Raw genomic sequence first — 15,777 nt, 5'->3', positions numbered from 1 at the left:
CCACAAAGGAGCCAAAGAAGCGACGCGTGTAATCTCTACACCTATGAAGCAACGAAGCCGAACAACAAGGACGAAAAGAGAAGATGAAAGGCAAACCCTAGACGCAGCTAAGTTATTATTGATTAACTTAATTAATATAATTTAAATATTAATAATTAAGCAAATTAATTAAATACTTAATAGTATAATTAGTGCATAAATTAATTGACTAATTAGTAATATAATTATTAATTAAATATTAATATAATTAGCCTAGTTAATATAAATTAAAATATATATTATTAAATATATAATTAATAGTATTAATAATAATTATTGAGTAGCTTGTATCGCTCAGTACATGCTCGGTACCGAGCCAGTACCGCTCGGTACTGAGCAAGTATATGCTCGGTACTGAGCGATACATGCTCGGTACCACTAGGTACACGCTCGGTATCAAGCCAGTACCACTAGGTACATGCTCTATATTGCTCAGTACATGCTCGGTACCGAGCCAGTACCGCTCAGTTCCAAGCGGTACATGCTCAGTACCGAGCGGTACATGCTCGGCACTGTTAATTACGCACTCTTAATTACTTTATTTTTATCATTTTTTAGGCTTACGCCTCGATCCGCCTCGAGGCTTACGCCTCGCCTCGCTTAGCCAAAACGCCTCGATTCCCGATTTCGCCTTTTAAAACGTTGCTTTGAACTGCCTAAACAATTACTTATAACAGTGACTATCCCATCCTCGCTATCAGGCGATGAAGATAACAACAACAACACTTTCACCTCATCATCAAACTTGACATTAACTGAATACAATTGACTCATCATAGTGGTCATATTATTCAGATATTATGCCATTGAAGTGATGTTTAACATCTTCATATTGAATCATTTCTTAATCTAGACCACTTTGTTTGAGGCCAACGGCTTCTCGTACATCTTAGTCAATCCAGTCATGAGATTGTATGCAATCTTCTCATTTACAATGTTAAAGGCAACAAAAGAGAAAAGTGAAAGTCAAATCAAACCTAGAGTTGTTCAGCCAAGAACCTCCAACTCCTCCATAGTCATTGAACCTGGCTTCTTAGTGATTCCATCCAATGACAAATATAACTTTTCTGGTATAATAAATATTCAACTTGCATCTTCCAGAATGCAAAGTAACAAAGTTCGAACCGTTGAACTTCTTAATCTTATATCTTGTTTCATCAACCATAGAACCTCCAACTCCTCCATAGTCATTGAACCTGGCTTCTTAGTGATTCCATCCAATGACAAATATAACTTTTCTGGTATAATAAATATTCAACTTGCATCTTCCAGAATGCAAAGTAACAAAGTTCGAACCGTTGAACTTCTTAATCTTATATCTTGTTTCATCAACCATCACTCCCACTCGAACTGAAGAACGTACGAGAAAGAGAAAATGTAGCAAAAGAAGACCATAATTTAATGTGAAAAAACTCGAAACCGAAAAAAAAAAACTGAGCCACACCACACCAAGAAATTCACTATGTAAATTAGAAAAATTTTGTACAAATCTCTTTCTCTCACTCTCTCCTTGTCTATCTTCACTCTTACAATGTTCTCATACAAGAACAAATAAAGAGAAACCCACAAAACAACCAAGGGCGCAACACTTCATGAAAAATGAGAAAGTAAACTGTCAAGCCTGACTCAAACCACCAAGTTTGGAGCTCCGTGATGCTCCACTCTTTGTCTTTAGTTTGTTTGATAGCATCTCAATGCTCATTGACAACACCGCAACATAGGGATTTCGAGTGCCGCAGTGCTTTGCTCTTTCTGTCTCCAAACAAACTATATAGTGCTGCAATGCTCGGGTACATAGCGTTGTAACACTAAGTGATTGTATGAAAAAAATATATATATTAGGTACAAAGCACCTAAACCCAACCATGGGGAGGACCCCCTGCAACCCCTCGGCGAGCTTGACCAATAGAATTGAGGTATTAGACAACAGTATAACTCGATTGATCGAAACAATCAAATTCCACACAAAACTAACATCCACCGTCTCCCCACCTCATATTTGAACGAAGAAAATTGGAAGGTTGTGACCTCCCTCCTTTCATCACATAATTTTAGCTCCCTTGTTTTAATTTTTGTGTTAAAGCAACAGAATTTTGTAATCTTTGTCCTACTTCAAGATTTAGAATGAGCAGGTTTTAATAATTTTTGAAAATATAGATTTAATCAATTTTGTGTGAATTAAAAATATTAATAGTAATTTTATTCCTCTCTTTCTCTCTTTCACTCTAATTAAATAAATATTATATCTTTCTTATGATGTTTTTTTTAATGAAAATTCAAATTCTTTTTCATTGTCAGTTTATTAAAATGGCATTATTTCAATAATTTGGAACCATCTATATTTGTGAGAAGATTGAAAAGTATCGAAACAAGTTAACAAATTAATATTATTTTTTATACTTTATTATGTCATTATACATGATACAAAATTGATCAATGATTTTTTTATACTTTATTATACATGATACAAAATTGATCAATGACTTTTTATAAGTTTGTAAACTACTTTTTTTATTCAAATTAGATATGAGATGTTTTAAAAGCAAAGTTGAAGAAGATAAACATGAAATTTTATATGATTATACCAATACACATGTCAAACAAAATCATATAGAAATAAGTAATGATTTATTCACAATTTTATCAGATGAATAACGGATATATCAATTCAGGAATACGTTGTTATTGCATTGTGTTATGTTGATAAAAAAGGTTGTGTTATTGAGCAATTTATTGGAATTATTCATGTAGACTAAACATCCACTTCAATACTATAAATAACATGTAAGAAGAATATAAACAGCTAACATTCTCAATTATAAGTTTTTTTTATTATCATATATTCAATCTTTTTTATAATGACAATTCTAAACCGAATTTTTAAACAGCCAATGTCGGTTTCAAGCCTGGATGAAAAAAATTGAGGATATTTTTCAATTCGATAATTTGTGTCCCCTCAAGAAAAAAATTCTAGCTCCACCCCTGAGCATACCACTCTTTTAGTTTTACTTATACATAAATAATTTGTTTTACTTCGATCGACTTGTAACACAATAAGGAGAACTCAAGATTAAGATTCCTCACTTCAAGAGGATCATTGAAACCCTTCAAGGATCTCTTTATATTTTTCCTTTTGCATTCAAATTATTAATCAGGCTACCCTCTTATCCTTGGTAATCCATCGGTGTTCCAAGAATCAAAGCCATGCATAGCTTTCGTTAACTAGAACATACTACACCTACCATTTACAACCTAAGTTGGAGAAAAAGGATTGTTATAAACATTCTTCCTGAATCCAAAATCTTAAGGTTTGATTCAAATCAAGTGGGTATCAGAACGTGTAGATTGCTAACAGTAGGATGTAGTGTGTGGAAACTAGGTCAAGGAAATCCAATCCTATACATGGTCAAACAAGATCCTCCTTCAACTCAATTCATAAACGATCGAAAGAATAAGTGAGTAAACTTGAAATACTTATTGAATTGCCAAGGAAATATTGTTGCAAAATTCCTAAAGGTAGCCAGCCTTTCCAACTTATACAATTAGATTAAGTTGGCTACAGTATCATCTACACCACTAGAAGACAGCATACAAAATTTATCTACTTTATAATTAATGCTCATTTGATAAAAGAAATTGAACTCATAAAGGAAGCCATGATTTGGGAGGTGTTTCCCTGTAATTTGAGTTTGGTTAATCAATTAGTCAAGACAAGTAGGCAGGCTAAAAGGGCTATCTTTAGATTTAGACACATATAGCCCAAATTTGAGTCCAAAAGTTAGTACATGGAGCATGCTTGGCTACAAGGAGTTAACAAAAGAAGCTATATCAAATTCAAGAAAAAACTTGAATTTAAATCCTATAAAGCTCTCTAAATTTACATGGTCTGGCCAATAAAGTGAATGAAAGGAAATTTGCTATTGTGCAAAAGAAAGAAGATATCACTTCTTGGTATTTATTATATATGTGTACCTGCATTGCTCAATTTGAGAAGTCGTTTAATGATTTTCATAGATTCTGCATAAGTTTTACAATACATTTTTTTACTTATTGGCTATTTTGATGAGGACATCGAAGATCAACGGCGACGATCATGTCTATTTATTTTGATATATTTTATGTATTTGATTTATTAGTATTCTTTTTACTTTTCTACCCTCACTTGAGGGCTTTATCTTATATTTGCCCTAGGGGCAATTGTGTATTTTTATTTTCCTTCATGTATTTGGCTATTTAAGCATTCTCCCTCCTCTTAGAGAGGGGATGATGATTAATATGAAATTTTCAGTTTGTGCTTATGGATCTCTTTGTGAGTTCTAAGTTTCTCTCTTTGGATGATCTCTTAGTGAGTTCGTGAGAGGAGAGGCCCAAGTGGGGCAAAAGCAATACCCGTCAATCTTGATGGATTCCAAGGTTCGCGGTTCTATTATCTTTCTTTTCTTTTATTTTCTTTTTTTTTTTCTTGCATCGAATCCCCTCCCCAATCTTCCCACCCGCCGGCCTCCAACTCCCCGTCCCTGTCCTCTCCTCACAAAACCGAGACCACCTTCACTGGTCCACCGCCCACTTAGCCGCCCCAAACCGCCAGCCACAAGTCCGGCCGCCGGCCAGCCCTCCCCTCTCCCCCTCCACTTGTTCCACCCGCCGGCCCACCCACCATAATCCTTCAAATTCGAATTTTGAAATTCAAATTCTATCATAAATACTTTCCTAAATTATCTCTATGTGATTTAGGAGGGAATCCTTGTTGGCAATCAATTTATTTTGAATTTCAAAACTCCTTCCTATGTGAGTTAAGTTCCATTAGAAAGTTTCTTATTACTTGAATCAAATCTGAAATTAATTTCAGATTTGATTATAATTGCATTAACTTCCTCGGGGCCCACATATTAATCACAAACACCTCTCTCTCCTCTCTACATGGCCAGCCCCCTCTCCCTCATACTTTCTCTCTCCAATTTTCATTAATTGCTCTCTATTAATACTCCCTCATTATCTCCCACAATTCCTCCCTCACACTTAGTTCCTTTCAATGAGAGTTTGAATTCAAAATTCAAATTCTTTCCCTCCATCTCCCCTCCTAATTAATTTGAAATTGCTAACATGCCACATAAGCAAGGGAAATTAACTCCAAGATCATCTCCATAGCTGCCTGCCTACTTTTCCACTTCATTATCCAAGTGCCTGTGCATCCAACAAGAGGAAATCGCTGAAACTCCCCTCTCTAGCTTACTGTCCAGATCCCTGGATAGGTTCCCTAAGCTGAACCTGAATATTGGAGCCTTCCAGACTCTGCCAATTACTGTCCAGAGAAATTCTGCTTCTCTTACCTGCTGTTCAGCAGGTCGGGGAATCTTCGTGTGCTGTCTTGAAGGTTCAGATTGCTGCCCACAACACCAAGAAGGTTATTGGTTGCCGTCCACTTCCTCTCCAGCACCCAAACAGCCGTCGAAGCTTCATATCTTCTATTTATTTGGAGTTTCAAAGTGCTGGAACTGCTGTCCAGGTCTGCGAAGTTGCTGTCCAGAATTATTTCAAGTACCAAATTGCTGTCCCGACCTTCATTGCCGCTGTCTAAGTCATCCCTAGCTGCTGTCCAGCCATTTTGTTGACCTTCCATGACTTTCCCGCTGTCCAGAAGGTCTCTGATCGCCATCGTGAAGGCTTCCAACCCTGAAATTGCTGTTCACTCTTCCCCGAGCTCATAATCGACCACACCGGAACATCGTAACTCCCCTTCTTTGGGTAAACACTTCCTCCAATTCACTTATCTTCGTAGTTTATTCCTCAATCGTGGTTATATTTTGACTCACAACAATCATGCTAATTCTTCCCCGCTAAAGCTTAGATAACTAGACAATTGAGTGAGGGATTCTTTCATAGTGCCTAATCTTATTGTTAGCATTGAAATTTATTGTTGAAAACCATTCATGCATGCAATGTTGGATTAAATTGACTGTTTTACGATCTTAACCTTTATGCATGTGATTTAGCCTAAACTTGTCTTACCGCTCTTCGTATTTTCTTTTGTTGTTCAAAATCAACATAAAGTTTATAATTGTTGTGCTATAAATATTAAGCGTGCAAATTCATTAATTAGTTCATCTTCGCATGTACGTTTTACATCATATTGGTATCAGAGCATGGCTAGCATGCATTACATGTGTTAGATGCATCCTAGGAGTCTACTTAACTATCCATTAGCTTGTTTACATGCATACGATCGCATTATTCTTTTGCATCAATGTTTTATTTTGCTGTCCACTGTTTTACTGCACTCGTTTAGTGAGTTGTAAGCTAACTTCTTAAGTGTTTAAGTGCTGTCCACATCCTAAAATCCATCCTAAACATTTAGGCAACTTTCCCAACAACTGTGGTTTGCTGTCCACACAAAATCTGCACCATTTAGTTGCTTTAGGAGCAGTTCATTTAGTGTCTTTGTGCTGTCCAAGTCTTAGCAACCTTCCTAAGCGACTAGGTGACTTAAACCACTAGCTTAGCTTGCTGTCCAAAAATTTTCTGCACCCTTTAGTGAGTCTAAGTGAGCCTAACTTAGTGTCTAAATGATATCCCTTACGCCCATTCTTCTTTAAGCATCACTTAGCACTTTCCAATGGACTCGATAGGATTTCAAAATAAGTTAGATAGCCTAGTTAGTCTTGTAGGCTCTCTAACTAAAACCACAAATGAGGAACATGTTGACTCTCCCCACTCTAAGTACGTGCCTCATTTGGTCAATCATGCTAGTCAGAAGATGCCCCACTCAGCTTATCAACCTAGACCTGAGCCTAAAGCCTCAACGACCTCACTTAGAGTCACCTTACCGTTTACCCACCTTTGATGGTTCCTCGGACCCTTGCTACTTTAGGGAATGGGTTAGACAATTAGAGGACTATTGAATCACGTCATATCCCTGAGTCCCACCAAGTTAGCATCTCTAAGTCTCACCTCAAAGGTCAGGCTCTTCAATTTTGGATAAGATTGGAAGATCATAAAGAGTCTCGCGGTGAATACCCTACTTGGAAAGACATGAGGCGAAAACTTAATTTAAAATAAGGACCCTCTACCAATGATCGCCATCTAGAGCACCACCCTACCTCTTTTGTTGGAACAAACCGTGGACATTACTGTGGTCGAGACCACCCTTCCTTTAGTAACATAAGGGATGCTACCACACCCCATAGGTTTTCTCCTAGCCTTAATGGACGACCCGTTATTGGGTCTTCTGTTGGATCAATCTCATATGACTCCCCACTTGGACCGACTTCTAGTCATCCCAGTCAACCTTTAGCCTCCCCAGTCCTTGACCCTGCAAGTGTGATTTTAATTAGGTGTGTCAATTTCGGGTCACGGGTCGAGTTCGGGTCGAGCCCAAAACTGACCCAGCACTATTCGGGTCAACCCGAACCTAACACGTTTTTGCAAACCCGACCAGACCCGGATTTCCGCGATTTGGCTGAACAAGCGCGCGAAATAGCTGGCGAACGGACCGGCGGCGGACGCAACTGCTGGCGGAGACCTTCGTCTATGAGTATGGCTGGCGAACGCGGTGAGTCGGTGACTTCGTTAGTCCGTTTGCGGGCGTGCGAGTCACACGGTGCGACCGGACGGGCGGACGGCGGATCCGGTTCCGGAATGCCCTATGGGCTTTACCGCTTGAGCCTCTCAAGTCTTGATCCAGACAGCCAACCGCGGACGCGACGTCGAACCCGACAGCTGCAGACGACTCGACAAACCGCAGAGGCGCAGACGACGCGACGGAATGGACGCGGACATGAATGACACGAACCCGGGTCAAACTGGGTTGATTCCGGGTTTTCGGGTCAACTCGAACCCGACCAGGTTTTACAAACGGGTTGAAATCTCTAACCCAAACCTGACCCGATTTGGGTTCGGGTTGATCCGAACCCGAAATTTATGTGTTGGGTTCGAGTCGGGTTTTCGGGTCGTGTCCAATATTGACACCCCTAATTTTAATAAAGAAATGTGTTAACAAGAAAAAGTCCTCTGAACCTAAAACTGAGTGCATCCATTTCGTGGATGCAAATGATATTAATGATAACGAGGACTTCTTTGAGGATGAAACTGAAGTGATTGAATTAGACTCCATGCCTGACCTAAACCATGATTTAGGAGTTTTAGAACCTTTTAACCTTGATACCTTAGCCCATCTGGAGTCTAATCTCATTAATGATATCCCTTTGGATAAGGTCTGCCTGGACGATATTAATTTGATTTTGAAAAAAATTGATATTAATTACTGAGATGACTCCGAATAATTCTGATTTAATTTTGAATAATTCTGATGGCAATGTGGATAATTTCAAATTGGAAGTGAGTCAATTGAAGTTACTACCTGAATTAAACCCTGATTTAAGTGACCCCGAATCCATTGACTTAGGGATCCTATTGAGGATAGTAATATGAGTTTGGAAGATAGTAATTTGAATCTGAAAGATTTTGAGCCTAATTTGAACAATAAACATCCTCTTGTCTTATTGGAATCTATTTTAGGGGTTGCTCCTTTAGATTTACATTTGACAGAGTGTACCTCTCTTGATTGGACTTATCTCACCGACCTTAGTGTTAGAGAGAGTCTTAGCCCATACTTTCATGTCACATTTCTAACTGTTGTGCCCAATTCTGTTATGGATACTCTACCCCATTTCTTGAGTCCCATACCCGCTAGTAACTCTTTGGGCAATCCTACTGTGGTACTGAGTCATGACCCATCGTCTTATCATATTCTTGATTCCTACATTATGCCCTCGATATCCTTGTCCTTCATTGTAAAGGACCATCTCTCTCCTTGTTGGATGACTTTGTTAGATTACTCTACCGTCGCTAGGAGACTGTCTGTGACCCTAGCTGAGACTCCCTGTGGAGATGCCCTTTTAGCTAAGGATGTCTTCATTGCTCCTCCTACACCAGTTCCCTTAAATACAAAAATTTATGTCCTCTCATTTTGTGACGGATCCATCTTTGTTCCTATCTATGTGTGCTTGTGAGTTAGTGTGCTTATGTGTGTTTTTGTAGTCTGTTGTCTTCCGAAATTTTTATCTGTTTTAAATTTGTGTGTGGATCCACAATTCATTCGTCCTGCATATCAAATCTCTTGCATCACATTTTTCCTATATCATTTGTCTTCTTGAGTTTTGAATTTTGGACACATGATTTCGCATAAAACATACCGCATTTACATCGCATATGCATGAACTACTTAAGGAAATTGCACGCCTAATTGAATCGAACAATAATAATTATAGGCTTCATGCTGAATTTAAACGACAATGTAAAACTTTTGAGGTTGGTAATTCAGTGATGGTATGGACTTGTCCGGGAATTACATACTAGAAGTGCGGGATCATGTAAAATAGTCGAAGAAATCAATGATAATGCTTACATGGTGGATCTGCTTGCAGAGTTCAATATTCATTCCTTTTCTAACATAGTAGATATAGTAGCCTATGAAGGTCCAGAGTTTAAACCCCACATACACTGCAAATTAAGCCTTGTGTGACCCCACCTTGTGAAAACCCCAAGCCTACCTCCACTCCCAAAATACTCCCAAAATACCTATAGCGGAGAAGGATGACATGATTCTCAGTGATGATATTATTCCCACAAAAGAGGGGGGACGAAGAAGATATATGATAAGGTGGAGAGGTAAACTAGAGTCAGAGGATACACGGTCAGAGCACGAGGAGCTATGGCAAATCGACCCAGATGCCCGAGAATTCTTGAGACACCCACTCGACGAAGTCGAGTTTTCTCCTACCTGGGGAGACTGATGAGGACATCGAAGATCAACTGCTACGATCGTGTCTATTTATTTTGATATATTTTATGTATTTGATTTGTTATGATTCTTTTTCCCTTTCTACCCTCACTTGAGGGCTTTGTCTTACGTTTGCCCTGGGCAATTGTGCCTTTTTATTTTCCTTCATGTATTTGGCTATTTAAGCCGTCTCCCTCCTCTTGGAGAGGGGAAGATATATGATTAATATGAAATTTTTAGCATGTGCTTATGGATCTCTTTGTGAGTTCTAAGTTTTCTCTCTTTTGATGATCTCTTAGTGAGTTCGTGAGAGGAGAGGCCCAAGTGTGGCAAAAGCAATACCCGTCAATCTTGGTGGATTCCAAGGTTCGCGGTTGTCTAATCTTTCTTTACTTTTATTTTCTTTTTTTTTTTCTTGCATCGAATCCCCTCCCCAATCTTCCCACCCGCCGGCCTCCAACTCCCCGTCCCCGTCCCCTTCTCACAAAACCGAGCCCACCTTCACTGGTTCACCTCCCCCTTAGCCGCCCCAAACCGCCAGCCACAAGTCCGGCTGCCGGCCAGCCCTCCCCTCTCCCCCTCCACTTGTTCCACCCGCCGGCCCACCCACCATAATCCTTCAAATTCGAATTTTGAAATTCAAATTCTATCATAAATACTTTCCTAAATTATCTCTATGTGATTTAGGAGGGAATCCTTGTTGGTAATCAATTTATTTTGAATTTCAAAATTCCTTCCTATGTGAGTTAAGTTCCATTAGGAAGTTTTTTATTACTTTGAATCAAATCTGAAATTAATTTCATATTTGATTATAATTGCATTAACTTCCTTGGAGCCCACATATTAATCACAAACCCCTCTCTCTCCTCTCTACATGGCCAGCCCCCTCTCCCTCATACATTCTCTCTCCAATTTTCATTAATTGCTCTCTATTAATACTCCCTCATTATCTCCCACAATACCTCCCTTACACTTAATTCCTTTCAATGAGAGTTTGAATTCAAAATTCAAATTCTTTCCCTCCGAATTCACGTAATCTGAAATTAATTTCAGATTTACTAAAACTTCATCTCCCCACCTTCTAATTAATTTTAAATTGCTAACATGCCACATAAGCAACGGAAATTAACTCCAAGATCATCTACATAGCTGCCCGCCTACTTTTCCACTTTATTATCCAAGTGCCTATGCATCCAACAAGAGGAAATCACTGAAACTCCCCTCTCTAGCTTATTGTTCAGATCCCTGGACAGGTTCCCTAAGCTGAACCTGAATATTGGAGCTTTGAAAGCTGTTGTCCAGACTCTGCCAATTGTTGTCCAGAGAAATTCTGCTTCTCTTCCTGTTGTTCAGCCGGTCGGGGAATCTTCGTGTGCTGTCTTGAAGGTTCAGATTGTTGCCCACAACACCAAGAAGGTTATTGGTTGCCGTCCTCTTCCTCTCCAGCACCCAAACAACCGTCGAAGCTTCATATCTTCTATTTCTTTGAAGTTTCCAAGTGCTGGAACTGCTGTCCAGGTCTGCGAAGTTGCTGTCTAGAATTATTTCAAGTGCCAAATTGCTGCCCCGACTTTCATTGCCGCTGTCTAAGTCGTCCCTAGCTGCTGTCCAGCCATTTTGTTGACCTTCCATGACTTTCCCGCTGTCCAGAACGTCTCTGATCGCCATCGTGAAGGCGTCCAACCCTGAAGTTGTTGTTCACTCTTCCCCAAGCTCATAATCAACCACACCGGAGCATCGTAACTCCCCTTCTTTAGGTAAACTCTTTCTCCAATTCACTTATCTTCGTAGTTTATTCCTCAATCGTGGTTATATTTTGACTCACAACGATCATGCTAATTCTTCCCCGCTAAAACTTAGATAACTAGAGAGTTGAGTGAGTGATTCTTGCATAGTGCCTAATCTTATTGTTAGCATTGGAATTTATTGTTGAAAATCATTCATGCATGCAATGTTGGATTAAATTGACTGTTTTACGATCTTAACATTTATGCATGTGATTTAGCCTAAACCTGTCTTACCGCTCTTCGTGTTTTCTTTTGTCGTTCAAAATCAACATAAAGTTTATAATTGTTGTGCTATAAATATTAAGCGTGCAAATTCATTAATTAGTTCATCTTCGCATGTACGTTTTACATCAATTTCATCTTGAATTTGGCTGAAATTTGAGATCTCTTAGATTTTAGGTTTTCCTTTGGGCTCTAGCTGTGTCTAGAGATTTGGGAGAAAAAGATCCTCCTCTCGAATAGAGGATCAATTGTATCTTGGTATTTTTCTGTTTCCATTTCATCAAATATTACAAATTATCTATTGTTTTCCTGTTTTTGTGTGGATTTTTGTGGAGAATTCTCGCTGTTTTTTTAAGATTGATAGGAAATAATTGAGATCTTCAAGTGTTTCCTATCAGAATCCTAACGATCAATGAATCAATTAAAGATACCTCCCACAATTTTTGCACCCTGTAGGAAATATTTTCTTTTTATTCTAAGTTTTTCGTTGTAGTTCTGAACAAGTAATTTTCACTGCTTTTGCCCTTTAATTGATGTAGAAATAGCAAACAACAAACAAACTTGCGATACTATTTTTCCTCCCTTGCAGAATTTGAATCAAGACCTGTACGAGTTCTGAAATTAGCAACAACAAGAAATTCAACGTCCAGCAGGCTTCTAAGGAGATCATATTGAAAGCAACAAACAGATTCCTCCACTTGCAGGCTGTGACTTTTGGCTGCTGGTAAGGCCAGCTATGAGAGGAATCAGCAGCTTTTGCTGATAGATAAAGCCAGTAACAATGGAGAGAAGAAGAGAAGATTTGGGAGAACTCAGATTCATTTCATTAGAAGGAAAAAGATAGGAAACTCTAGTAGGAAACAAGAATCTCCTATGCTCTCCTTTGCTGAAATTTAATTTCAGCACTTTGCAATAACCATGATTGAGAAAACTTGGATGAATTAAATTAGAGAAGAACTTTTTGAATGATAATAATAAAAGAAAAGCAACAAGATACAATGGATCTTTAATTGGAGAGGAGAATCCGGCTCTCCCATTCTATAGATGCCGCTAGAGCCCAAACAAAACCCAAGAAATATCTCAAATTTTTGTCAAATTCCAGATGCCCTAACTCTTGAAAAATAAACTATTTAATGCATACAATCTAAAAATAAATCTATAAACAACCCCTACTTTCAAATTTCCCTCCTAAAATATCCCTAAATCTTTCCTAATAGGCTTTGTTGGTCCTTGCGGTTCGAGAGGTGAGCTTTGTTCCGCCTCGCATAGAAGCAGGCCAGTCTGATGACTGGGCTAACAGAAAATAGTTTATTCTCTTTATCAAACTCGTGGTATATAAGAAAACCTCAAGATCAAGGTTCCCTAGCATAAGAGGACAACTAGAAACCCTACAAAGGTCTCTTCATATTTTTCCTTCCACGCTCAAATTGAAAACCAAGTGATCCTCCTAACCTCACTAATCTATCAGTGATTAAAAAACCATAGCTTTTGTTATTGGAACTTAGTGCAACACCCTTTGGCATGTAGGGTTGGTGAAGAAGGGTTGCATACTCATTCTCCTCTTTTTTTTTTACATACTCATCCTCGTCAGTTCCGGATTCAAAATCTACGGGTCTGATATCCATCCATATCAACTAAGTTCACGAATCAATAGTTTATCGATAACAAAAATTTGAAATAAGATGTACAACTAAAAACAGCACTTGTAGCTAAATTTTTTGTATGGAATGTAAAGATTGACCACAGACGCTTTGAAAGAAGTGTTGTACACTGTGTCTAATATTTGGTACAAGACTACCAACATACTCTACGTAGTTTGATTCCAATACCAAATTTCAACATGTTGGGATCTTGGAGGAAGATGTCCTTCTTGAATGTAGAGGGAGAGAGGGAGGGAAGAGAGAGAACATATATTGGAGGGAAAAACAACTAAATATTATTTCATTTTCCCCAACTTTGCAAAAAACTCAAACCTCTATTTATAACACTATCAAGTTGTTAAGAAAGACCAAAGGAACAAAATTCTTAAAATTGGACCAAAATACAAAAATCATCACCTTAGTCCAATTTTACAATGTTTTAACAAAATAAACCTCCATCGGACCATCACTTTAGTTAACTCTCATTTCCATGCTCTGAATCCCACATGAATCAAGCGTTCCGACCAAACAGCCCAAGCCTTGCCCTTATGCGAGCCTCCCATCCGTGACCCAGAACTCCAGTCTGACTCCATCGTCCGCACGCGACTCCTGAACATGACCAACATGTGTGAACACCCATGTCCTACCACCAAGCATCCTACGCAATGGTTGCGACTCTTACACCCGCTCCAAGCTCCCAGGCAACTCAACTGCACCGCATGCACCAAGCCTCGCCTTGCGCCCTGCCGCACCTCGTGCACTGCACCCCACACCTTATCGCGCCCCACGCACTAAGCCCTGAGAGATGTGTGTGCCCCGCTCATCTGTCGTGAACGACGCACCCAACTCCCCGAGTGATCTCGTGTGCACTGCACGCCTTCCCGCGTATGACTCCCACATGCCTGCACAGTGCATCCACCCAGCCCCGTACCTTGTGTTTGTACCACACGCGTGTACGCACGGGTCTGCCTGTGAGTGTTCAACCGTGTGTGTCCGTGATTTCTTGCTCCTAGCCCATCTTCGCCTGCATGCTCCTCTCCTTCCGTGTGAAACCGCTCAGGCGGCTCCTGTCCACCACATGCCCTGCGTGTCCACCCCCGGCCCTGCAAGCCCATCCAATGCTTGTGCTCATGCTGTCCGACTGCGACTGTGATTGCGATTGCACAGCCAAGGTCCATGTGACTTGCATGACTACACCCCAGTTCCTCTTGCGTGCGACACCAGCAACCCAACCTCCTCATCTTTCTTTCTTGACTACAAGAAGCTTCCTCCACCTCCACCTAGCTCTGATACCAGATTTTTGGCATCTTGGAGGAAAATGTCCTTCTTGAATGTAGAGGGGGAGAGGGAGAGAAGAAAGAGAACAAATATTGGAGGAAAAACAACTGAATATTATTTCCTTTTCCCTAACTTTACAGAAAACTCGCACCTCTAAGATAGCCCAAAGGAATAAAATTGCTAAAGTTGGACTAAAATACAACACAACACATCCAATTTTAAAATATAGTTTGCACGCACCATACACGATGCACTAAAGAGTCAGGTAGGTTTAAACAAAAATCATAGGATAAATCTTAGTTTTGGTAGAAAATTTTCAGCTCAGAATAAAAATGCTGAGCACTCTTGAAATATAAAGCCAATTACTTTCTTCAATTTATGCTCTTTCAATGCAAATGAATACTTGCATGTATGACAGTATGAATCTCTTAATTTTATGCATCTATGTTCACTCAAATGACTTGTTGCAAGAATATGTAAGACTACATGTTGGTATGAAGCTACCATACAAGAGATAAGACCATAAATTGGATACCTGGCTGCTAATCCAACACATACAGTGGAAACATTCGGACGAATATGCCTCATTGTATCGAAAATTGCCATACCTAATAAGAACCATGAATTATTTGAGTGTGCAAATTAACCAATAGTTAATGTGTGGATCAAACTTATTACAGGAAGATGAGGAAACAACTTACCAGCTGTTACTGATCCTCCAGGAGAGTTCACATACATGACAATGTCCTATTAAGCACAATAGATAATAAACCTTAATGACATTCAAAAGACAGAATGTAAATATATGATAACATTGTAAACACGCCCAAAATGACAACTTGGGAAGCCATTAAGACTACCTTGAAGTTCAAGCTTGAGGTGGAATACAGGATAAAAAAGAGTGATTCAGACAAAAAAAAAGCTACAGAATAAGGAAAATATATGAAGATACCTTCGCAGGATCAACTGCATCAAGATAAAGAAGCTGTGCTACAATTATATTGGCCATGTCATCATCGACCGCACCGCCACA

At 39.3% G+C, this 15,777-nt stretch overlaps 1 protein-coding gene across 1 annotated transcript in view; it reads right to left on the bottom strand.

Moving 5' to 3' along the window:
* LOC110104719 (ATP-dependent Clp protease proteolytic subunit 5, chloroplastic) overlaps nt 1-15,777 on the bottom strand; it is a 30,908-nt gene that overhangs the window by 10,551 nt on the left and 4,580 nt on the right. The window contains exons 5-7 of the mRNA XM_020833947.2: nt 15,697-15,744; nt 15,446-15,491; nt 15,280-15,352 (exon numbers count right to left, since the gene is read on the bottom strand). Of these exons, the coding sequence (XP_020689606.1) occupies nt 15,280-15,352; nt 15,446-15,491; nt 15,697-15,744 (167 nt within the window). The remainder of the gene's footprint in view (nt 1-15,279; nt 15,353-15,445; nt 15,492-15,696; nt 15,745-15,777) is intronic.

Source organism: Dendrobium catenatum, unplaced genomic scaffold, assembly GCF_001605985.2.
Source record: "Dendrobium catenatum unplaced genomic scaffold, ASM160598v2 fragScaff_scaffold_133, whole genome shotgun sequence".
Taxonomy (NCBI): domain Eukaryota; kingdom Viridiplantae; phylum Streptophyta; class Magnoliopsida; order Asparagales; family Orchidaceae; genus Dendrobium; species Dendrobium catenatum.
This window is presented reverse-complemented; position numbering and strand designations above follow the sequence as displayed.